Source organism: Somniosus microcephalus, chromosome 3, assembly GCF_052327205.1.
Source record: "Somniosus microcephalus isolate GS21.2 chromosome 3, FLI_Smic_1.0, whole genome shotgun sequence".
NCBI lineage: Eukaryota > Metazoa > Chordata > Chondrichthyes > Squaliformes > Somniosidae > Somniosus > Somniosus microcephalus.
This window is the reverse complement of record NC_140989.1, coordinates 189,206,221-189,229,561: the sequence shown is the minus strand read 5'-3', so window position 1 is coordinate 189,229,561 and position 23,341 is coordinate 189,206,221. Positions and strand designations below refer to the sequence as shown.

Below are 23,341 nucleotides of genomic sequence, written 5' to 3'. Positions count from 1 at the left end.
TGATTGAGGTGTACAAAATTATGAGGGGCATAGATAGGATGGATACTAAGGAGCTTTTTCCCTTAGTAGAAGGTTCAATAACTAGGGGGCATAGATTCAAGGTAAAGGGCGGGAGGTTTAGAGGGGATTTGAGAAAGAACTTTTTCACCCAGAGGGTGGTTGGAGTCTGGAACTCACTGCCCGAAAGGGTTGTGGAGGCTGGAACCCTCACAACATTCAAGAAGCATTTGGACGAGCACTTGAAATGCCATAGCATACAAAGCTACGGACCAAATGCTGGAATATGGGATTAGATTAGGCAGGGCGTGATGGCCGGCGTGGACACGATGGGCCGAAGGGCCTCTATCCGTGCTGTATAACTCTATGACTCTATGACTCTATGACTGCGTCTACACCGCTGGTCTGACCGCCTCCGCCAATACAATTTCAGTCTCCAGTTCACACCAGGACGTGACAATGTTGTTGCAGATCTGCTCTCCCGCACTGTCTCTGCCCCAGCCCCACTCGTCGGATCTGAACATGTAGAACAGGATATCGTCCAGATGCTGCAGACACCCCTCCAAACCACAGTCTCGCTCCAGGAGCTCAAAGAGGCCTCTGAACAGGATCCGGCCCTCTCCCAGCTGTGCACCTTCATCAGAGATGGCTGGCCTCGCAAGGTGCCTGAGGAACTGTCTGCCTACTCCAGAGTTAAAGAGGAGCTCTCCTGCTGGAATTAATCCTGTGTTGCACGTGGGCTCTGCACTGTGGTCCCAAGTGCCCTTCGTGCGCATGTTTTATCCATGGCGCATGAGGGCCGCTTGGGCATAGTGTAACTCAAACAACGATGCCGAGACCTGGTGTGGTGGCCGGGTATCGACAGGGAAATCGAGGCCCTGGTCAAGGACTGTGCATCCTGCCTTGTAAGTGGCAAGACTGGCCACCAAGCTCCTCCACCCCTGCAACCCCTTGCCTGGCCCTCTCAGCCCTGGGAGCACCTGCAGCTGGACGTCTGCGGGGAGATCCATGGTGTCCCCCACCATCAACGGTTCCTAGTGGTGACCTATGACCTGCACTCAAAATGGCCAGAGGTCACTGCCGTGGGCTCCGTAATCTCTCGGGTCATCATCGATATCCTTGAGTCCCTCTTCTCCTGCTGGGGGCATCCAAAGGTCATCACCACAGACAATGGCCCCCAAATGGTCTCTTCGGAACTCTCCTCTTACCTTGAGAGCAAGGGCATCCGTCACATACGCACAGCGTACTACCACCCCGAGTCAAATGGGGGGGTGGAGCGTTTTAACCAGACACTGAAAAATGGCCTCAGAGCACACCTATCCCAGGGGTGTGCGTTTGACAAGGCCCTCCTCCACACACTGCTGCACTACAGAGCCTCCCAGCATTCCACTACAGGGGTCTCACCCGCACCCCTCATGCTAGGCCGTGAGCTCATGCTGCCCCTTGGCAGGCTCCGCCCCTCACTAGCTCAGAGCCCTGCTCCACGGGCTCAAGCCACAGTCGCTAGACAGCAGGAGAAGATGAAACTCCGCTTCGACCAGTCGAAGAGGGCCAAGGCGCCCAACATCTCAGTCTCCGATTGGGTCAGAGTCCGCAGGCCTCACCGCAACAATAAGATGGCGTCATTCTGGTCCTCCCCTCTCCAAATCAGCCGCCAACTTGGACCAGCCACTTTCTGCCTCACTGACGGCTCTCGGTGGCATGCCAGCCGCCTTCGGAAGGTGCCAGCACCCCCTGATGCGAGATTATATGGACCTAATCCTCAAGCCTTACTCCCAGAGTGGCGGGATGCACATGTGGCTCAGCCAGCCAACCCTCAAGCAGATGTTGTGCCTCAGCCTGCTCCTCACCAGTCCCCACTTCGGCCTGCTCTTCACCAGTCCGCACCTCGGCCTGTTCGTACACGTTCTCGCCCTGGCCACCTACAGGACTTTGTCACTACATTTCATGTTTGAAATTCTGTGAGGGGGGAGGAAATGTTATGTCTGACATTGGTGATAGGTACTCGATTGCCTTGGCCTGAGCACATGGAGTTTGATAGTGCGGTTATCGTTGTATTGTGTCTGACATTGGATATAGGTATTCGATTGCTTTTGCCTGTAGAGTGTGTTTGGATCAGCCATTAAAAGCAGCATGAACTGAGCTCTGCATACGGCCTCTGGATTATCTTTGCAAACGCAACAATCACTAATGTTACATAGGGTCCCACAAATATCAATGAGATAAGTGACAAATTCATCTGCTTAGATGTTGGTTGAGGGATAAATATTGGCCAGGGCAATGGGAAAATTCCCCTGGTGCCAGGGAATCTTTTACGTCCACCTGAACAGGCAGACGGGGCCGCAGTTGAACATCTGAACTGATAGAGGCAATGCAGCACTCCATCAGTACTACGCTGAGGTCAGCTGAGAATATTTGCTCAAGAGCTGATGGCCATCCTTAAAGCGGTTCTGAAGTGAATGGGTGGACATGTTCATATGAAGATCAGCATCAACAGCCTGGGTGAATGTAACAGGGTCAATACTGTCTCAACTGAGCACAGTTCCTGCGAGCAGGTGAGGGAAAAACATTTGCTGGTCTCCGAACAATTGCTAAGGTAAGTGTTCTCACATTGTGTCTAATCTTACAATCCATCCCAACAGCACTTCATCTTGGTGCTTCATCACAGAGAGAATGCATTACAGTCTGACAACCGTTCATCTACTTTCCAAAGGCGCAGGTATGCACAAGCTTTCACAGGGCACTCTGTATTGTTGCCATACCAATGCATCACCCATTAAATATGGCAAGCCATGAATACCAAGCATGCTGCCAACACAAGCTACCTGCATGTTGTAACATAGAAGATAGGAGCAGGAGTAGGCCATTCGGCCCCTCGAGCCTGTTCTGCCATTTAATGAGATCATGGCTGATCATCCAAGTTCAGTACCCTGTCCCTGCTTTCTCCCCATAACCCTTGATCCCTTTAGCCTCAAGAAATATATCTAACTTCTTCTTGAATATATTTAATGAATTGGCTTCAACTGCCTTGTGTGGTAGAGAATTCCACAGGTTCACCACTCTCTGGGTGAAGAAATTCTACCTCATCTCATTCCTAAATGGCTACCTCTTATCCTTAGACTGTGACCCCTAGTTCTGGACTCCCCTGCCATCAGGAACATCCTTCCTGCATCTAGTCTGTCTAGTCCTGGTAGAATTTTATAAGTTTCAGTGATATCCCCTCTCATTCTTCTAAACTCTAGCGAATATAAGTCTAATCGACCCAATCTCTCCTCATATGTCATTCCTGCCATCCCAGGTATCAGTCTGGTGAATCTCCACTGCACTCCCTCTATGGCAACAACATCCTTCCTGGGATGAGGCGACCAAAACTGCACACAATACTCAAGGTGTGGTCTCACCAAGGCCCTGTACAACTGCAGCAAGACATCCTTGCTCCTGTACTCGAATCCTCTCACTATGAAGGCCAACATACCATTTGCCTTCTTAACCGCCTGCTGCACCTGCATGCTTACCTTCAGCGACTGGTGCACAAGGACACCCAGGTCTCGTTGCACTTCCCCTTTTCCCAATCTATTGCCATTCAGATAATAATCTGTCTTCCTGTTTTTACCACCAAAGTGGATAACCTCGCATTTATCCACATTATACTGCATTTGCCATGCATCTGCCCAATCACCCAACCTGTCCAAATCATACTGGAGTTTCTCTGCATCCTCCTCACAGCACATACACCCACCCAGCTTTGTGTCGTCTGCAAACTTGGAGATATTACATCTAGTTCCCTCGTTTAGATCATTTATATATATTGTGAATAGCTGGGGTCATAGCACCGATCCCTGCGGTACCCCACTAGTCACTGCCTGCCACTCGGAAAAAGACCCGTTTATTCCAACTCTTTGCTTCCTGTCTGCCAACCAGTTCTCTATCCAAGACAGTACCTTACCCCCAATCCCGTGTGCCTTAACTTTGCATGCTAATCTCTTATGCGGGACCTTATCGAAAGCCTTCTGAAAGTCTAAATACACCACATCCACTGGTTCTCCCTTATCTATTCTACCAGTTACATCCTCAAAAAATTCTAGTAGATTGGTCAAGCATGGTTTACCTTTTGTAAATCCATGTTGACTTTGTCTGATCCTGTCACTCTTTTCTGAGTGCTCTGCTATTACATCTTTTATAATGGACTCTAGCATTTTCACCACTACTGATGTCAGACTTACCGGTCTATAATTCCCCGTTTTCTCTCTACCACCTTTTTTAAATAGTGGGGTTACATTAGCTTTCCTCCAATCCATGGGAACTGTTCCAGAGTCAATAGAATCTTGGAAGATGACCAGCAATGCATCTACTATGTCTAGGGCCACTTCCTTAAGTACCCTAGGATGTAGATTATCAGGCCCAGGGGATTTATCGGCCTTTAATCCCATCAATTTCCCTAACACCATTTCTCTACAAATACTGATTTCATTCAATTCCTCCCTCTCATTAGCCCCGATGTTCCCTGACATCTCTGGGAGGTTATTTGTGTCCTGCTTTGTGAAGACAGAACAAAAGTATGTATTTAATTGGTCTGCCATTTCTTTGTTCCCCATTGTAAATTCCCCTGATTCTGACTGCAAGGGACCTATGCTTGACTTCACCAATGTTTTTCTCTTCACATATCTATAAAAGCTTTTACAGTCAGTTTTTATGTTCCCTGCAAGCTTACTCTCATAATCTATTTTCCCCCTCTTAATTAATTCCTTTGTCCTCCTTTGCTGAATCCTCGGGTTTGCTGCTTTTTCTGGCCAAATTATATGTCTTCTCCTTGGATCGTATGCTATCCCTAATTTCCCTTGTTAGCCACGGTTGAGTCACCTTTTTTGTTTTATTTTTATGCCAAACAGATGAACAATTTCTGTAGTTCATGCATGCGATCTTTAAATGTTTGCCATTGCCTATCTACCGTCAACCCTTGAAGTAACATTCCCCAATCCATCCTTGCCAACTCGTGCCTCATACCATCATAGTTTCCTTTATTTAAATTCAGGACCCTAGTCTCTGAGTCAACTACTTCACCCTCCATTTTAATGAAGAATTCTATCATGTTATGATCGCTCCGCCCCAAGGGGCCTCACACAACAAGATTGCTAATTAATCCTTTCTCATTACATAATACCCAGTCTAAGATGGCCTGATCTCTAGTTGGTTCCTCGACATATTGGTCCAGGAAACCATCCTGTATACACTCCAGGAATTCCTCCTAATTTGGTTGGCCCAATCTATCTGTAGATTAAAGTCACCCATGATAACTGCTGTGCCCTTATTGCATGCATCTCTAATTTCTTGTTTAATGCCATCCCCAACCTCAGCATTACTTTTTGGGGATCTGTATACAACTCCCACTAATGTTTTCTGCCCCGTTTTGTATGTTCAGAGACTCACATAAAGTGGTTGCTGGGCTGTGCACTTGGATGGCATACATCTTTTCTCATCTTCCTCATTCCAACATATCTACTTCCAGTGTTGAGGGACTTCAGTTATGTGGAGAGACTGGAGAAGCTGGGGTTGTTCTCCTTAGCGCTGAGAAGGTTAAGGGGAGATTTGATAGATGTGTTCAAAATTATGAACGGTTTTGATAGAGTAAATAGGGAGAAACTGTTTCCAGCGACAGAAGGGTTGGTAATCAGAGGACACAGATTTAAGATAATTGGGAAAAGAATCAGGGAGGAGATGTGGAAAATTATTTTTACACAGCGAGTTGTGATCTGGAATGCATTGCCTGAAAGGGTGGTGTAGGCAGATTCACTCATAATATTCAAAAGAAAATTGGATAAATACTTGAAGGGAAAATATTTACAGGGCTATGATGAAAGAGGAGTGGGACTAATTGGATAGCTCTTTCAAAGGGCTGGCACAGGCATGATGGGCCGAATGGCCTCCTTCTGTGCTGTAAGATTCTATGATTTGCAAGAGAAGGCTGCATGTAAGAGGCAGCAGCTTCTGCAGTCAGGAGGGATCCACTTAATCAAAGAGGTGGCAGAACTCCAGATTTTGAGCCTAAAGGCAATAGAGGGAATGGGGTCAGGGGTGAATTCAGAGGCTTGCTCCAAGCTCACTGTTAGTACCACCCTTTGTTTTTTCTAAATATTTGTCTCTCTAATCACTCATGGCATCACATGCCACAGCTATGCAGCAGAACACAACTGAATGGTTGCAGTGGTTTCAAGGGATGTCTCACAATCAGCATTCTAAAATATGTTCTTCTCCCGATCTGCTACGTGTCCAAGGGGAGAAGATTGCTGAGCCCAGTGTCTGCGCTAAACTGAGTCAGCCATGGAGTGTAACACTCTATCCAGATTTAGGTAGGCATGCCTCTACACTGCTATTGACGACAGAAAATATTTTCCACAGTCTCTCCCAGATCTATAGACATTCACTTTCCCAGTGACCTCCATCCAAGCATTTTGAATTTTGGCATTAACAGGAGAGCTCAGAAGGGTTCAGCCCCAAAGATGGGCAGCTTCCTTTGTTGCATCTTCTGCAATATGAGCTCCATTAGCTGTTGTAAGGGCAAGGTTTCAAAGGAGAAAGGGGAGGTGGAGAGATGGCGGGAATTCCAGAGCATGGGGTTTGCGCAGCTGAAGGTACGGAGCCATGGGTGAGGCAAAATGCGGGGGGGGGGGGGAGATGCAGAAGAAGCCAGAATAGGAAGAGCAGAGAATATGGAGGAGCAATGCTGGAGGAGATTACAGAGATAGGGAGGGATTTAAACACAAGGATGAAAATTGTAAATTTGAGATGTTGAGGGACTCAGAGCCAATGGAAATCAGGTTGAATGGTGAGTGGCACTTGGCGAGCAATCAGACATGGGCAACAGAGTTTTCAATCAGGTGAAGTTTTTGGAGTGTGGGAATTGGCCAAGAGCGTATTGAAGTAATCAACTATGGAGCTGACAAAAGCTTGAATGAAGGTTTGCGCAGCAGGTGGGCTGAGGTAGGGATGAAGGCGGTTGATGTTATGGAGGTGGAAGGAAGAGGTCTTGCTGATGGAGAACATGGGTGCAGAAACTCAGCGTGGCGTCAAACAGGATGCCAAGGTTGTGAACAGTTTGGTTCAACCTAGGACAGTGGCTAGGGAGGAAGGATGGAGTTGTTGGACAGAGCACAGAGTTTGTTGTGGGAGCCAAAGATGATGACTTTGGCCTCCCAATGTTTAACCAGCGGAAGTTAAAGCTCAACCAATACTGGATGTCAGAAAAGCAGTGCAGGGGTCAAGAGAGGTAGTGGAGAGTTAGAGAAAACTCTTACCTACACTTAATGCTCCATATTATCAAATGTTCTGTTAAGGGCCCCAATAACATGAAGTTGTGCCGCAACAAATTTGCAGCCACTCCACTTTCTTGTTTACACCATACGATGATAAAAGGATAATAACTGCTCACGCTGGTGTGGAGGCCACATGCTAATCTAATCCATGCCTTTCATTTGGAGTTTCTCACTGTCAGCAAATTCCAAGAACTAGTTATTATTTCTGTATTATGTCTCTTTTTCCAGTTTTCCCCTCAAGTCTTTGTACGGCGTTGACCTACCTCCCCTCTGCTAGCTCCTCCAGGTAGCCATCTGTGTGCGAGCCTTGACAGTGAATGCCTGCGAGTTATTCAACACTCCTACTGAGTCTGACTAATGCTAGGGAGCAATCCCACACTTGCCAGAAGCCCTCAAATACCGCTCCAAAATGGCCAACGGTGAGGGTTGATAGGCTGTTCGACCATGTGGGGGCATTACCGCTCCTGTCATTAACTCGGGAGTTAGGAGCAGGAACCCTAACTAATTCTGCCACCCAGAAATAAAAACAAAAACTGCAATTGCAGAAGACCTGAAATAAAAACAGGAGATGCCGGAAATACACAACAGCACTGCCAGTATTTAAAGAGAAATGATGGGTTAATGTTAGCTGCCTTCTCTTTTAGATGTCAGCTGTGGCTCAGTGGGTAGCACTCTTACCTCTGAGTCAGAAGGTTGTGTGTTCAAGTCCCATTCAAGAGACTTGAGCACATAAAGCTAGGCTGACACTCCAGTACAGTGCTGAGGTAGTGCTGCATAAGAACATAAGAAATAGGAGCAGGAATAGGCCACTTAGCCCCTCAAGCCTGCTCTGCCATTCAATAAGATCATGGCTGATCTTGGGCTCAAAGCCACTTCCCTGCCCGCTCCCCATAACCCTTCACTCCCTTATCTTGCAAAGATCTGTCTATCTCCACCTTAAATGTATTTAATGACCCAGCCTCCACAGCTCTCTGGGGCAGAGAATTCCACAGATTTACGACCCTCTGAGAGAAGAAATTCCTCCTCATCTCAGTTCTAAAAGGGCGACCCTTTAGTCTGAAACTATGACTCCGAGTTCTAGATTTCCCCACCACGAGGGGAAACATCCTCTTTGCATCTACCTTGTCAAGCCCCCACAGTATCTTATATGTTTCAATAAGATCACCTCTCATTCTTCTAAATTCCAATGAGTATAGGCCCAGCCTGCTCAGCCTTTCTTCATAAGTCAAGCCCCTCATCTCTGGAATTAACCTAGTGAATCATCTCTGAACTGCCTCCAATGCAAGTATATCCTTCCTTAAATAAGGAGACCAAAACTGTACGCAGTACTCAAGGTGTGATCTCACCAATACCCTGTACAGTTGTAGCAGGATGTCCCTGCTTTTTACTTCAACCCCCTTGAAATAAAGGCCATTTGCTTTTTTATTTTTCCTGCCCAAGTGGATAACCTCGCACTTTCCCACATTATACTCCATCTGCCAAATGTTTGCCCACTCACTTAGCCTGTCTATATCCCTTTGCAGATTCTTTGAGTCCTCTGTACAACTTGCTTTCCCACCCATCTTTGTATCATCTGCAAATTTGGCTACATTACACTCGGTCCCTTCATCCAAGTCATTAATGTAGATTGTAAATAGTTGAGGCCACAGCATTGATCCCTGTGGCACCCCACTAGTTACCGTTTGCCAACCAGAAAATAACCCATTTATCCCGACTCTCTGCTTTCTGTTAGTTAGCCAATTCTCTATCCAAGCTAATATATTACCCCCAACTCTGTGAGCTCTTATCTTATGCAGTAACCTTTTATGTGGCACCTTATCGAATGCCTTCTGGAAATCCAAATGCTGCATTGTCAGAGGTGCTGTCTTTCAGATGAGACGTTAAACCGAGGCCCCGTCTGCCCTCTCGGGTGGATGTAAAAGATCCCACGGCACTATTTTGAAGAAGAGCAGGGGAGTTATCCCCAGTGCCCGGGCCAATATTTATCCCTTAAGCAACATCACTAAAACAGAATACCTGGTCATTATCACATTGACATTTATGGGAACTAGTTCTGCACAAATTGGCTGCTGAGTTTCCTACATTGCAACTTTGACGACACTTCTGAAGTACTTCATTGGCTGTAAAGCGGTTTGGGATGTCCTGAGGTCAAGAAAGGCGCTATATAAATGCAAGTCTTTATTTCACATGCTGATGGACCCTCTGTGTATTTCCAGCATTTTCTTGTTTTTATTTCTAATTCATTCTCTCTTAGGCCAGAGATGCTTAAGCCAATTGTAGTATTACACTGTTGCCGTGGGTGATATCAGCTAACTGAGCCCAAACGAAGAATCCAAATTATGCTCTTCCTGATCCGTGTAACACAGCAGGACACGACACGGTCCACTTACCCACTGAACCAGCAGGCAATCTACACTTCTTGCTAAACGTTGACTCAGAACTCATTGACATTACATGAACACAAGGTAAAAAGGCTGGAATAATGAGGTCTCCCACTTTATCGACTCGAATCAAACCTGCCGACAAAGAAGCCAGCATCAGTGATTCAGTTTGAATGGAGTTACTGTGGCTTTCTGGCAACCATCACTTTGAGCTGCCGCTGTGAATAAATCTCACTCGAGTACCCAAATATCAAAGAGGATCGGTTAACATCTGAAGAACTGGGAGCTAAGCTACAGTGTGCTCTCTGCCACAGAGTCCAAAGCACAAGAAGTCTGAAGCTCTAACAGTTGCTAAGTTGGATCTGTAATTGGGGGCTGTTTGGGAGTCGAAGTGGCTGTGGAACTAACAGATGCCTCTTACAAATGCTGCTAACAAGATGAGCAGAGTCCCACCAGCTGACCTGTAAAAGAGATTACACCTGATCATCAGGATTAGATTATTCCTGGAACAGGCACTGCTTCTTTTTCACTTCGTCATTTTCATCACTCTGTTGGAATTGTGAGCTTGGGGACGATTTGTCCCCATTGGCCTTGTTGAGTTCGGCAAGGTTGATCTCGAAGGGAGCGGGACAGCTGAGCCCAGCCACCACCCGCCTCCCCTCCCCCCATCCACCCCCCACCTTCGACCTTTGGAGCCCCAGCTACCACTTGGCTTTGGAAGACAAGCAGACACCGCCATTCTGATCCTGTTTACGGAGTCCTGCTGCTGTAATTATTCTCCCCTTCAACGTTTTGGGAATTTGCTGTTGAGAGGAATATCACCAGGTCTAAAATTACCAAGGAACAGTTGTTTCATTACTGAAAGTGTAGGATTCAGCTTAAGAAAACTCTATTTTTTAAGCATGCATTTGCAAATCGGATTAATATTTTTCATCATCATTTTTGCAACACACCAGATTAATGGGAATAAAGGTGAGTTGATCACTTGATGTTGGTTTTACTAATTCTATTGTGTAAAATATTGAAATGAATGATGACTTAATAGTGAAGCAGGCTTTTATTCATATCATGACTTTAAGGAGTTAGTACAGAAGCATTGTAATAATGGTATATGAAGCAGATTCTGTACAGTGTCCCCTCAGGGCAAGTACTACCCATGACCAAAGAGCAGGTATGCCACCTGCTTCCCAACATCCACTTACTTAAGTTGACCACAGGGAGGTCTACAAGATAACGTAGACCATGACAAGCTAGTTGACCTTGTTAAGAAAACTAGAACTAGAGGACGCAGCCAGCGCTCGAACAGGGTAAATTCAAAACTAATCAGCAGAAACAATGGGCCGGAATCCGCTGAACGAATAACGGTGTGTGAACGACGCACACTGTTATTAATGTGCAAATCGCCCAGCAACTCGTGGTGAGGAGGAGATACCCTGTGAATTGCAAATCTCCACAAGTTGCTGGACGATTTGCACCGTTCTACAATTAGCTTTGTGAAAACAACGACTCGTGCTTAACCTCCCTGTGAGTTTTATGAAGTTGCTGCATTTGCACATTAATTGCCCATTAAATTCACCCCAGAAAGTTAAGTCTCATAATTAATAGCGTAAGCACGCTTTTAACGATGTGATAATTGTTAATGATTGTCAATCAACCTCTTTGGGCCATAAAGTGAACAATTAAAAATGTGGAGTCTCATTTCTTCAGGTAGTGAAATATTGTTGGAGATTTTAAAAATGTCAAATTTAAAAGTTTACATTTTTTTCTTACTTTTCTTTTCTGTCTCTTTTTCTCTCTCTCTCTTTATCCAATCATTCTTTCCCTCTTTATTTCTCTTTCTGTACCTGCTTTGTCATTGAATTCACCCTCCTTCTCAGTCCTTTCTCTATTTATTTCTCAATCCTTAAATCTCATTGGTTAAGGAGATACACTGTTGGTCCTGTCGTTCACCAAGGTCCCAGATACCTTGTTGCTTTTGCCACGCCATTATCAGCTCACACTTTCAGCAATTTACAGGGCAAAAAATGTTTGAGCTGAAGGGTGCAGGAAAAAGTCTAAATAACCGGACGAGATACCCTGCTCCAGTAAATTCTGTCCCAATATTTCACTGAGCAAGCCTCACGAGGGCGACGGTGGAAATAGTTTGTATTGATTCATTCGAATGCAAATTAGATAGGTTTCTTTCAGAAAATAATATTTTTGGATACAATGCATGAGTATTTTGAGACATGACATGTGGTGAGTGTAGCATACTTGGGAGGAACAGGTGGCTTTGGACCTATGGCTCCCAAAGCTCTCCACCACTGGGGGCTTCCTCACCTCATGTCTGAGTCTGTTATAAACGAATTGATAGAAATTGATTGCTATGATTAGTTATTGTTGTACCATACAGCTACCAGGATGGTAGAAGGCAAACTAGGTGGACCTTGGTCTTTTTTCATCTGGCAATTCCTATATTCCTTTGTTCCTCTCTGATTTTCAATCCTTTCCATGGCTGAAGTCCCTTCCCACAGCAGGGCAGCTAAGATCAGGAGTTCTGCATGTGATGTGGACAAATCCACATTGTGCCACTTAGCAGCACACGTCATTGGTGCTCCAACACGCTGCTTCATCCTGCTCTCTTTGGTCTGCCATTTTTACCGCTGCCGATTGGGAATGATGTGTGCAGTCAGTACATTTCTATGTGTTGACTGCAAGGATAATACGTTCTCACTTATAAGGAATTGGCTATAGTTCCTGTATTTACCAAAACATTTTTAAATGAATTGATATTGGTAAAATGTCCCTTTCTAAACTAAGTAAATGTTCCAAGAGTGTTATTAAGCAACTGTGACTAAATGTTTGAATACTGTAGCTATGCCAAACCTTAAGGACTAACTGATAGTGAACCTTTAAAGTGAGGTATTAAGGTCATATTACCAACTTGTCAGAGATGGCCAAATTCCTGATTTTCATCGCTGCACCATTGGTGGTTGCATGCCTAGGCTCTGAGATCTGGAATTCCCTCTCTAACCTTCTCCGTATCTCTACCTCTCTCCTCCTTTAAGACGCTCCTTAAAACCTACCTCTTTGACCAAGCCTGTCCTTATGTTCCTCAGTGTCAAATTCTGTTGGATAACGCTCCTGTGAAGTGCCTTGGGATGTTTTACTATGAGAGAGGCACTATATAAATGCAAGTTGTTGTTGTAAATATTACCAAACATGTTTCAATGCACTAAATTTGACAGATATACTCACTATGGAGGATAAACAGACTTGCTAATAGTACAACCAAAACTGTATCAAAGATTCTGACTGCAGCATTGTTGAAAAACTTGATAAGTTTGGAGAGACTTGAGACTGACAAGTGCCCTGGGTCAGATGGTATGTAATCTGTACCACTGAAGGAAACCAGGGAAGAAAATTATGGTGAAATTCTGCAGGACTCAAAGGAGGTAAATCTAATACCTATAAGAATGCTTTTGACAAGGTTTCAGATGGAAGTCAAAGGAATTCAAGGCAGACAATTGTTCTGGATCTGGTTAAGATAAGAAACAGGGAATACTTTGGAAAAGTATAGTGCTAGATTGTGGGGGTGTTGAGGGTAGCCTCACAAGGGGTCAGTGCTTGAACCCATGTTGTTTCTAATCCACATAATTGGCTGAAGCACTGAAACCAATTGGTCACATTTGCTGATGACACTAACATTGGGAGAACAGTATAGACCGAGAATGCAGCTAATAAATTTTGCAATAGGATATCGATTGGTTGAGTAACTTGGCAGACAAATGGCAAATGAAAGTTTACACCACTAAATGCAAAGTATGGCACATGGGTCAAAATAAGTATTCAAAAAATGGAATTGAGTTAACATGGGGAGACCTAGAAACGGACCGGGGAATAAAATCAGCATGTCACATTCAGTGTTCAGATAGTGTAGCAAAGCATTTTAAAAAGAAACTAATATTAATTATAACAGTAGATTGTAAATCTGCAGAAGTTGTTCTTAGTCTTTACATTGAACAGAGCACACTTAAAATATTGTGTTCAGTTTTGGTAATTGTGCCTCAAGAAAGATATACTTACATTAGAAAGGGCAGCATAACTAATATAAGGGGAGGGAGCTATGAGGAAAGAGTGGAGGAACCTAACCTTTACAATCTGGAAAAAAGATGGTTAAGGGGTGATGACGAAGTACCAGAGCATATAAATAGAAATTAGTGAAAAGTAAATCTCAAACAGACATCAAAACAAACTTCTCCATTCAGAATGAAAAATGTTTGGTGTGATCAGCCCAGTGGAACAGTGGAGGCAAAAGCATTGGGAGACTTAGGACACCAGAGCGACAGGTTTCAAAGGGCCAAATGGCTTTTTCTCATCCTGACTTTTCTTATGTTGTTGTGCTATATAACATTTTAACATTTTATATTACTGTCGCCCTATCTGTCCAGCAAATACGGATCTTTAAATGTAAAAATAAAAAATGATGCTTTGCCTATAGGTTATATGGCTTACTTTGAAACTATTGCAGCCATACTGGGCACAGCACCTCAGGAAGGACATATTGGCCTTGGAGAAGGATACTAGAGCTAAAAGGGTTAAATTACGAAGACAGGTTGCACAGACAATGCTTGTATTCCCTTGAGTATAGGAGATTAAGCAGCGATCTCATTGAGATGTTTAAGATGATTAAAGAATTTGTTAGGGTAGATAGAGAAAAACTATTTCCTCTGGTGGGGGAGTCCAGCACAAGGGGGCGTAACTTTAACATTAGAGCCAGGCCATTCAGGGCTGATGGCAGGAAACACTTCTTCACACAAAGGGTAATGGAATTCTCTCCCAAAAAGCTGCTGAGGTTGGGGGTCAATTGCAAATTTCAAAACTGAGATTGAAAGATTTTTTATTAGGTAAAGGTATTAAGGGTAACGGAATCAAGCAGGTAGATGGAGTTAAAATACAGATCAGCCTTGATCTAATTGAATAGCAGAACAGGCTCGAGGGGCTGAATGGTCAACTCCTGTTCCTATGTTCCATTGAGAGCCCAAGTGTTTTTTTAATCGTTCATGGGATGTGGGGGTCGTTGGCAAGGCCAGCATTTATTGCCCATCCCTAATTGCCCTTGAGAAGGTGGTGATAAGCTGCCTTCTTGAACCACTGCAGTCCGTGTGGTGAAGGTACTCCCACAGTGCTGTTCGGGAAGGAGTTCCAAGATTTTGACCCAACAACGATGAAGGAACAGTGATATATTTCTAAATCAGGATTCTGTGTGACTTGGAGGGGAACTTGGAGGTTGTAGTGTTCCCATGCACCTGCTGCCCTTGTCCTTCTAGGTGGAAGAGGTCGCGGGTTTGGGAGGTGCTGCCGAAGAAGACTTGGCGAGTTGCTGCAGTGCATCTTGTAGATGGTACACTCTGCAGCCATGGTACACCGGTGGTGGAGGGAGTACATTTTTAAGGTAGTGGATGGAGTACCAATCAAGCGGGCTGCTTTGTCCTGGATGGTGTCAAGCTTCTTGAGTGTTGTTGGAGCTGCAGTCATCCAGTCAAGTGGAAAGTATTCCATCACACTCCTTACTTGTGCCTTGTAGATGGTGGAAAGGCTTTGGGGAGTCAGGAGGTGAGACACTCGCCACAGAATACCTAGCCTCTGACCTGCTCTTGTTGCCACAGTATTTATGTAGCTGGTCCAGTTAAGTTTCTGCTCAATGATGACCCCCAGGATGTTGATGGTGGGGGATTCAGCGATGGTAATGCTGTTGAATGTCAAGGGGAGGTGGGTAGACTCTCGCTTATTGGATATAGTCATTGCCTGGCACTTCTGTGGCGCGAATGTTACTTGCCACTTATCAGCCCAAGCCTGAACGTCATCCAGGTCTTATTGCATACAGGCATGGACTGCTTCATTATCTGAGGAGGTGTGAATGGCACTGAACACTGTGCAGTCATCAGCGAACATCCCCATTTCTCACCTTATGTTGGAGGGAAGGTCATTGATGAAGCAGCTGAAGATGCTTGGGCCTAGGACACTGCCCTGAGGAACTCCTGCTGCGATGTCCTGGGGCTGTGTTGATTGACCTCCAACAATCACAACCATTTTCCTTTATGCAAGGTATGACTCCAGCCAGTGGAGAGTTTTCCCCCCGATTCCCATTGACTTCAGTTTTACTAGGGCTCCTTGGTGCCACACTCGGTCAAATGCTGCCTTGATGTCTAGGGCAGTCACTCTCACCTCACCTCTGGAATTCAGCTCCTTTGTTCATGTTTGGACCAAGGCTGTAATGAGGTCTGGAGCCGAGTAGTCCTGGCGGAATCCAAACTGAGCATCAGTGAGCAGGTCATTGGTGAGTAAGTGCTGCTTGATAGCACTGTCGACAACACCTTCCATCACTTTGCTCAAGTGGTGTGAGAATACCTGCTAGAGATGGTGTCCCAACCCTTCCCTAAATTGGATAACTTTTCATAACAAATAACAGCATTACACGGAAAATATAACAGCAAAACACTGCGGGTGTTGGAAATCTGAAATAAAAACAGAAAATGCTGGGAATACTGTCGAATGATCAGAGGTCATCGAGCTGAAATGCTAACTCTGTTTCTCTCTCCACAGATGCTGCCTGACCTCCTGTGTATTTCCAGCATTTCCTGGTTTTATTACACAGCAAATTGCCATCAGTGACAGTGCTTCCAATTTGCACTGATACAGACTGTGCCCTATAACTGGCCCATAATATTCTATCAGAGCTAATTCTTGCTTGGAGATCATAAATAATTTCACATTGCTTCATTTTGTTTTAGCTAAAGATTATTCGCTCTGCTAGACCTGGGAATGTTGTTCGTCTCACTTCATTATCGAGTGAAACAACAGCTTTCTGTTTGGCCTTGGTAAAAGACATTAATTTATCCTGACATGCTTGCAGGACGTAGTTGATGTGATGCTTGTTGACAAAACAGAGGCTGATTTCATTAGCTTCTGTAATGGTTTTAGCGAGAATTGATTGCGCATAAATAATCATGGTTCAGAAGGCAGGACAGCCGCTGTCTCCATGGAGCAAGGCAGACCCTTGTATGCATTTTAATCTTTAATGCTTTGCCGTACACAATACAGAATGTCGACACCAAGAGAAATAATTATCCTCACTTCTAACATGAAATAATAGAATAAGCCAAGTTTTTTTTGTAGAGAAATGTTTGTTTTTAAATGAATGAAATGTGCTGTAAACATTTTAAAGTGGCAGGAATCCAAAAGATAAGAATTGCCACATTATTAGGGTCATTTTACATAGGATTACATAGGATAAATGGCACAGAAACAGGCCATTCGGCCCAACCAGTCCATGCCGGTGTTTATGCTCCACTCGAGCCTCCTCCCATCTTTCCTCATCTAAATCTATCAGCATAACCCTCTATTCACTTCTCCCTCATATGTTTGTCCAGCCTCCCCTTAAATCCATCTATACTATTCGCCTCAACCACTCCCTGTGGTAGCGAGTTCCACATTCTCACCACAATCTGGGTAAAGAGGTTTCTTCTGAATTCCCTATTGGATTTCTTGGTGACTATCTTATATTGATGTCCTCCAGTTATGCTCTTCCCCACAAGTGGAAACATTCTCTCTGTATCCACTCTATTGTAGGAGTCTACGTACTCCTAACAAAATATACTGAACTCGGAGAGGTTCAACAGAAAAGGTTTAATTGTTGAGACCACACGTTGAACACAAAAATTGCGTCAGAGACTACACCAAGTCCGACTGTCTTTCAGCAGTCCACAGCTTAGACTCTCCCTCCCCCGCTCTGGGCTTAACTATGTTGCAGATCGAGTTTCTTAAAGGTGTGATCCTTCTTAAAGGCATGACGCCTGATTTATAGTCTATGGACCGAAAAGCGGATTGTGTCCTTTCTGTGATCGGTACGCCACACAGCTCCCCCCAGAATCCGCTAGTAGGGAGTGTACGAACCGGCGTGGCAGCTTGATGGCACGGCCGGAACGGCTCTTGGCGGTTGGTGTCGGGAGCGGGGCGGTCGGACGCGTCGGGCTCTTAGGCGGTCTGCCCCGCGGTGGGGGTTGGCCCACTTGAACGGGTTCGTCGGGCTCTCGGTGCGCCAGCTTGAGCCAGTCGACTGACACCTTGTCAGTTCTGCCGCCCACTTGGAGGAGGAAGAACTTGTTCCCCGTCTGGAGTACCTTGTAGGGTCTGTCGTATGGGGGTCGTAGAGGTCCTCGGTGGGCGTCATGGCGCACGAAAACAAATTTGGCCATGTGCAGGCTAGGTGGTACGCGGGTTGCTGGTTCGCCGTGCCAGCCGGTGTTGTGCTCGGTTGGCGACAGAGCGGCGTTGCTGGTCAGCCGACCAGGGGGTCGTGGCGGTGGGCAGGAACTCTCCGGGTACGCGCAGCGGTTGGCCGTACACGAGTTCCACCGCCGAGGCTTGCAGGCCTTCCTTGACCGCGGAGCGTAGGCCAAGTAGCACCCACGGGAGGCGGCCGATCCAAGCCTCGTCCTCGAGGCTGGCATGGAGGGACGCCTTCATGGACCTGTGGAATCACTCGCACAGTCCGTTGGCTTGGGGGTGGTAAGCCGTGGTGCGGTGAACGGCCACCCCGAGGTTTCGTGCGATGGCGGCCCACAGATCAGAGGTGAACTGCGGGCCTCTATCCGACGTCATGTCGGAGGGGACGCCGAACCGAGCGACCCAGGTCCCAATGAACGCCCTCGCGATGTCGGCGGTGGTGGTGGACGTCAGTGGAATGGCCTCGGGCCAGCGGGTGGTACGGTCCACGATTGTCAGCAGGTGCGTGTGACCTTGTGATGGCGGCAGGGGGCCGACGAGGTCAATGTGGACGTGGTCAAACCTTCTTTCTGGCACGGTGAACTCCTCGAGTGGGGCTTTGACGTGCTGGTGGATTTTGGCACGCTGGCAAGCTATGCAGGATCTGGACCAGACGCGCACATCTTTGCACAGGCCGCGCCAGACAAATCGGTTGGCCACCAGTCTAATGGACGCGCGGGTGCCGGGGTGTGAGAGGCCGTGGACGATGTCGAACACCCGTTTTCGCCAGGACGCCGGGACTACGGGGCGGGGTTGCGCCAAGGAGGTGTCGCATTTGACTGTGATGGCGGACGGGCCGCAGGTGACGTCGGTCAGTCGCAGCCCTGGGAGGGTTGTGGGCGCGGAGAGCAGATCGGGGTCGGTGCGTTGCTCCGCTGCCAGTTGAGCATAGTCCACTGCCAGGTGGGCGCCGTGGACGGCGGGGCGGGATAGGCATTCGGCCACCACGTTGTCTCAACCGGAGACGTGCCGGATGTCCGTGGTGAATTCGGACACCGCGGCGAGCTGGCATTGTTGCCTGGCTGACCACGGGTCCGCAGATTTTGCCATCGCGAATGTCAGGGGTTTGTGGTCGACAAACGCGGTGAAGGGGCGGCCCTCCAGAAGAAATCTAAAATGGCGGACTGCCAGGTACAGTGCGAGGAGCTCGCGGTCAAAGGCGCTGTATTTGGCCTCCGGGGGGCGCAGTTGGCTGCTGAAAAAGGCCAGCGGTTGCCAGGCCCCGTTGACCCACTGTTCGTACATGGCGCCGACCACGTGGTCGGAGGCGTCCGTGGTGAGGGCCACCCTGGCATTGGGCTGTGGGTGAGCGAGCATGGTGGCGTCGGCGAGCGCCTTTTTGGCCGAGTCGAAAGCGGTCAACATGTCCGCCGACCACTCGATCGCCATTCTGTCTTTCTTACCCCGGAGGGCTTTGTATATGGGCCGCATGAGGGAGGCCGCTCCGGGAATGAAGCGGTTGTAAAAGTTGATCATCCCCAAGAACTCCTGGAGGCCTTTGATGGTGGTAGGCCGGGGGAACTGCTGGATGGCTTGCACCTTGGCGGGCAGGGGAATGGCTCCGTCCTGCGTGATGTGGTGGCCGTGGAATTCGATCCTGCTGAGGCCGAATTGGCACTTGGCTGGGCTGATGATGAGCGCATGCTCACTGAGCCGCTGGAACAGGGTGCGGAGGTGCTCGATGTGTTCCTGCTTGGAGGAACTAGCTACCAGGATGTCATCCAGGTAGACAAAGAGGAACTTCAGGTCCCAGAAGACCGAGTCCATGAGCCGCTGGAAGGCCTGGGCCGCGTTTTTGAGGGCGAAGGGCATTCGGAGGAACTCGAATAGCCCAAAAGGGGTGATTATGGCCGTCTTGGGGACGTCCGTTGGGTGGACTGGCACCTGATGGTAACCGCGCACCAGGTCGACTTTGGAGAAGACTGAGCGGCCGGCCAGTCTAGCCGAGAAGTCTTGAATGTGCGGTATGGGGTACTGATCCGGCGTGGTGGCGTTGTTTAGGTGCCGGTAGTCCCCGCAGGGGCGCCATCCCCCATCGGGTTTGGTGACGATGTGGAGTGGGGAGGCCCAGGGGCTGTTGGAGCGGCGGATGATGCCGAGCTGTTCCATTGTGGCGAACTCGGCCCGCGCGATCTCCAGCTTGGCCAGGTCCAGCCTGCGGGCGTGGGCATACACCGGTGGGCCTGTGATGGGGATGAAGTGTTCTACCCCGTGCTTAGCAACTTTCGCGGAGAAGGTCGGGTTGGTGAGGGCTGGGAACTCAGCCAGGAGTCCTGAGTAGTCGTCCGTTGAGCGGGCGCGGCACTGCCACGCCATTTCGGCGGGTTGGGGGGGCCATGGCGCCCGGGATAGGTGACATGGTGTTCATGTCCATGAGGCAGCGCCGAGGCATGTCGACCAACATCCGTGGGTGCACAGGAAATCCGCACCGAGGAGCGGGGAGAGCACCTTGGCGATGATAAACTCCCAGTGGTAGCGGCGGCCTGCGAGGTCGATGGTGACGGTGTGGGTGCCGTACGTCCGGATGTCGGTGCCGTTGGCGGCAGCCAGCGCAGGGCCACGGCTGCCTCGCTGGATCTCGAGGGCGGATGCGGGGATGATGCTGCGCTGCGCGCCCGTGTCGCATAGGAAACGGCGTCCGGAGGCGCTGTCCGTAATGTACAGCAGCGCGCCTGCTTGCCCCACGGCCATCGTGTAGGCCGGTGTGGGGGCGGTTGGAAACGTGCAGGGATGGCTGCAGCGGCGTGCCCGTGCGCTGAACCGGGTATGGAAGTAGCAGTGGCCCTGGGTCGGAGGGCTTGGGGGTCGTGGGGGCCTGGGGGGCCTCGTGGCCGAGCTGTGTGGCCGCGCGATAGAGGGTGGAGCGCGCGCCGACGCTGTGGAGGCCTGGTCGGGGGTGATGGCGTGGTTGGAGCCGGCGGACAGGAGCTTATCGGCTTCGTCGGCCAGGTCCTTGAGGTCCGTGAGGCTGGACGCCACGATCGCCGGGTGGATGCTGGGGGGTAGTTGGCGGATAAAGAGCGTGCGGAAAAGGGAGCCGGGCGGTTTCTCGTCGGTCAGAGCAAGCATGTGTGAGAGCAAGTCTGACGGCGTGGAGTCACCGAGGCCCGGGAGGTCGAGGAGGTGACAGTTGCGCACGAATTGGGAGGCTGTGAATTTTTTAAGGAGCGCGGCCTTGAGATGTGCGTACTTGCCTTCCTCCGAAGGGTTTTGTAGTGTTGTCCAGACTTTCGTGATTGTGGAGCTGCCCAGGGAGGCGAGGAGGTAGTCGTACATCGTTGCGTCGGCGGTGATGCCGCGGAGTCGGAATTGCGATTCGGCTTGAAGGAACCAGGCGGTGGCTAGGTTCTCCCAGAACTCCGGCAGCTTCACAGAAACTGCGTTTGTGTCAGCCATGGTTACGCTTAGGAGTCGTCCTGAGCGTCGGGGTCACCAATGTAGGAGTCTACGTACTCCTAACAAAATATACTGAACTTGGAGTGGTTCAACAGAAAAGGTTTAATTGTTGAGACCACATGTTGAACACAAAAATGGCGTCAGAGACTACACCAAGTCCGACTGTCTTTCAGCAGTCCACAGCTTAGACTCTCCCTCCCCCACTCTGGGCTTAACTATGTTGCAGATCGAGTTTCTTAAAGGTGTGATCCTTCTTAAAGGCATGACGCCTGATTTATAGTCTATGGACCGAAAAGCGGATTGTGTCCTTTCTGTGATCGGTACGCCACACAGCTCCCCCCAGAATCCGCTAGTAGGGAGTGTACGAACCGGCGTGGCGGCTTGATGGCATGGCCGGAACGGCTCTTGGCGGTTGGTGTCGGGAGTGGGGCGGTCGGACGCGTCGGGCTCTTAGGCAGTCTGCCCCGTGGTGGGGGTTGGCCCACTTGAACGGGTTCGTCGGGCTCTCGGTGCACCAGCTTGAGCCGGTCGACCGACACCTTGTCAGTTCTGCCGCCCACTTGGAGGAGGAAGAACTTGTTCCCCGTCTGGAGTACCTTGTAGGGTCCATCGTATGGGGGCCGTAGAGGTCCTCGGTGGGCGTCATAGTGCACAAAAACAAATTTGGCCATGTGCAGGCTAGGTCGTACGCGGGTTGCTGGTTCGCCATGCCGGCCGGTGGGTACCGGAGTGAACTGTTGTGCTCGGTTGGCGAAAGCGTGGCGTTGCTGGTCAGCCGACCAGGGGGTCGTGGCAGTGGGCAGGAACTCTCCGGGTACGCGCAGCGGCTGGCCATACACGAGTTCCGCTGCCGAGGCTTGCAGGTCTTCCTTGACCGCGGAGCGTAGGCCGAGTAGCAACCAGGGGAGGCGGTCGATCCAAGCCTCGTCCTCGAGGCTGGCGCGGAGGGACGCCTTTATGGACCTGTGGAATCGCTCGCACTGTCCGTTGGCTTGGGGGTGGTAAGCCGTGGTGCGGAGAATGGCCACCCCGAGGTTTCAGGCGTTGGCGGCCCACAGATCAGAGGTGAACTGCGGACCTCTATCCGACGTCATGTCGGAGGGGATGCCGAACCGAGCGACCCAGGTACCGATGAACGCCCTCGCGATGTCGGCGGTGGTGGTGGACGTCAGTGGAATGGCCTCGGGCCAGCGGGTGGTACGGTCCACGATTGTCAGCAGGTGCGTGTGACCTAGTGATGGCGGCAGGGGGCCAACGAGGTCGATGTGGACGTGGTCGAACCTTCTTTCTGGCACGGTGAACTCCTCGAGTGGGGCTTTGACGTGCTGGTGGATTTTGGCACGCTGGCAAGCTATGCAGGATCTGGACCAGACGCGCACATCTTTGCGCAGGCTGCGCCAGACAAATCGGTTGGCCACCAGTCTAATGGACGCGCGGGTGCCGGGGTGTGAGAGGCCGTGGACGATGTCGAACACCCGTTTTCGCCAGGACGCCGGGACTACGGGGTGGGGTTGCGCCAAGGAGGTGTCGCATTTGACGGTGATGGCGGATGGGCTGCAGGCGACGTCGGTCAGTCGCAGCCCTGGGAGGGTTGTGGGCACGGAGAGCAGATCGGGGTCGGTGCGTTGCTCCGCTGCCAGTTGAGCATAGTCCACTGCCAGGTGGGCGCCGTGGACGGCGGGGCGGGATAGGCATTCGGCCACCACGTTGTCTCGACCGGAGACGTGCCGGATGTCCGTGGTGAATTCGGACACCGCGGCGAGCTGGCGTTGTTGCCTGGCTGACCACGGTTCCGCAGATTTCGCCATCGCGAATGTCAGGGGTCTGTGGTCGACAAACGCGGTGAAGGGGCGGCCCTCCAGAAGAAAGCTAAAATGGCGGATTGCCAGGTACAGTGCGAGGAGCTCGCGGTCAAAGGCGCTGTATTTGGCCTCCGGGGGGCGCAGTTGG

General features: G+C 49.2%; 1 protein-coding gene across 2 annotated transcripts in view; it reads left to right on the top strand.

Moving 5' to 3' along the window:
• The first annotated feature begins 10,371 nt into the window (after positions 1-10,371).
• Positions 10,372-23,341, top strand: part of impg1a (interphotoreceptor matrix proteoglycan 1a) — a 228,407-nt gene continuing 215,437 nt past the window's right edge. The window contains exon 1 of one of the 2 annotated variants that reach the window (XM_085982056.1): positions 10,372-10,660. In XM_085982056.1, the coding sequence (XP_085838182.1) occupies positions 10,591-10,660 (70 nt within the window). In that variant the 5' untranslated portion in view covers positions 10,372-10,590. The remainder of the gene's footprint in view (positions 10,661-23,341) is intronic. The other variant, XM_085982057.1, reaches the window with a different exon arrangement.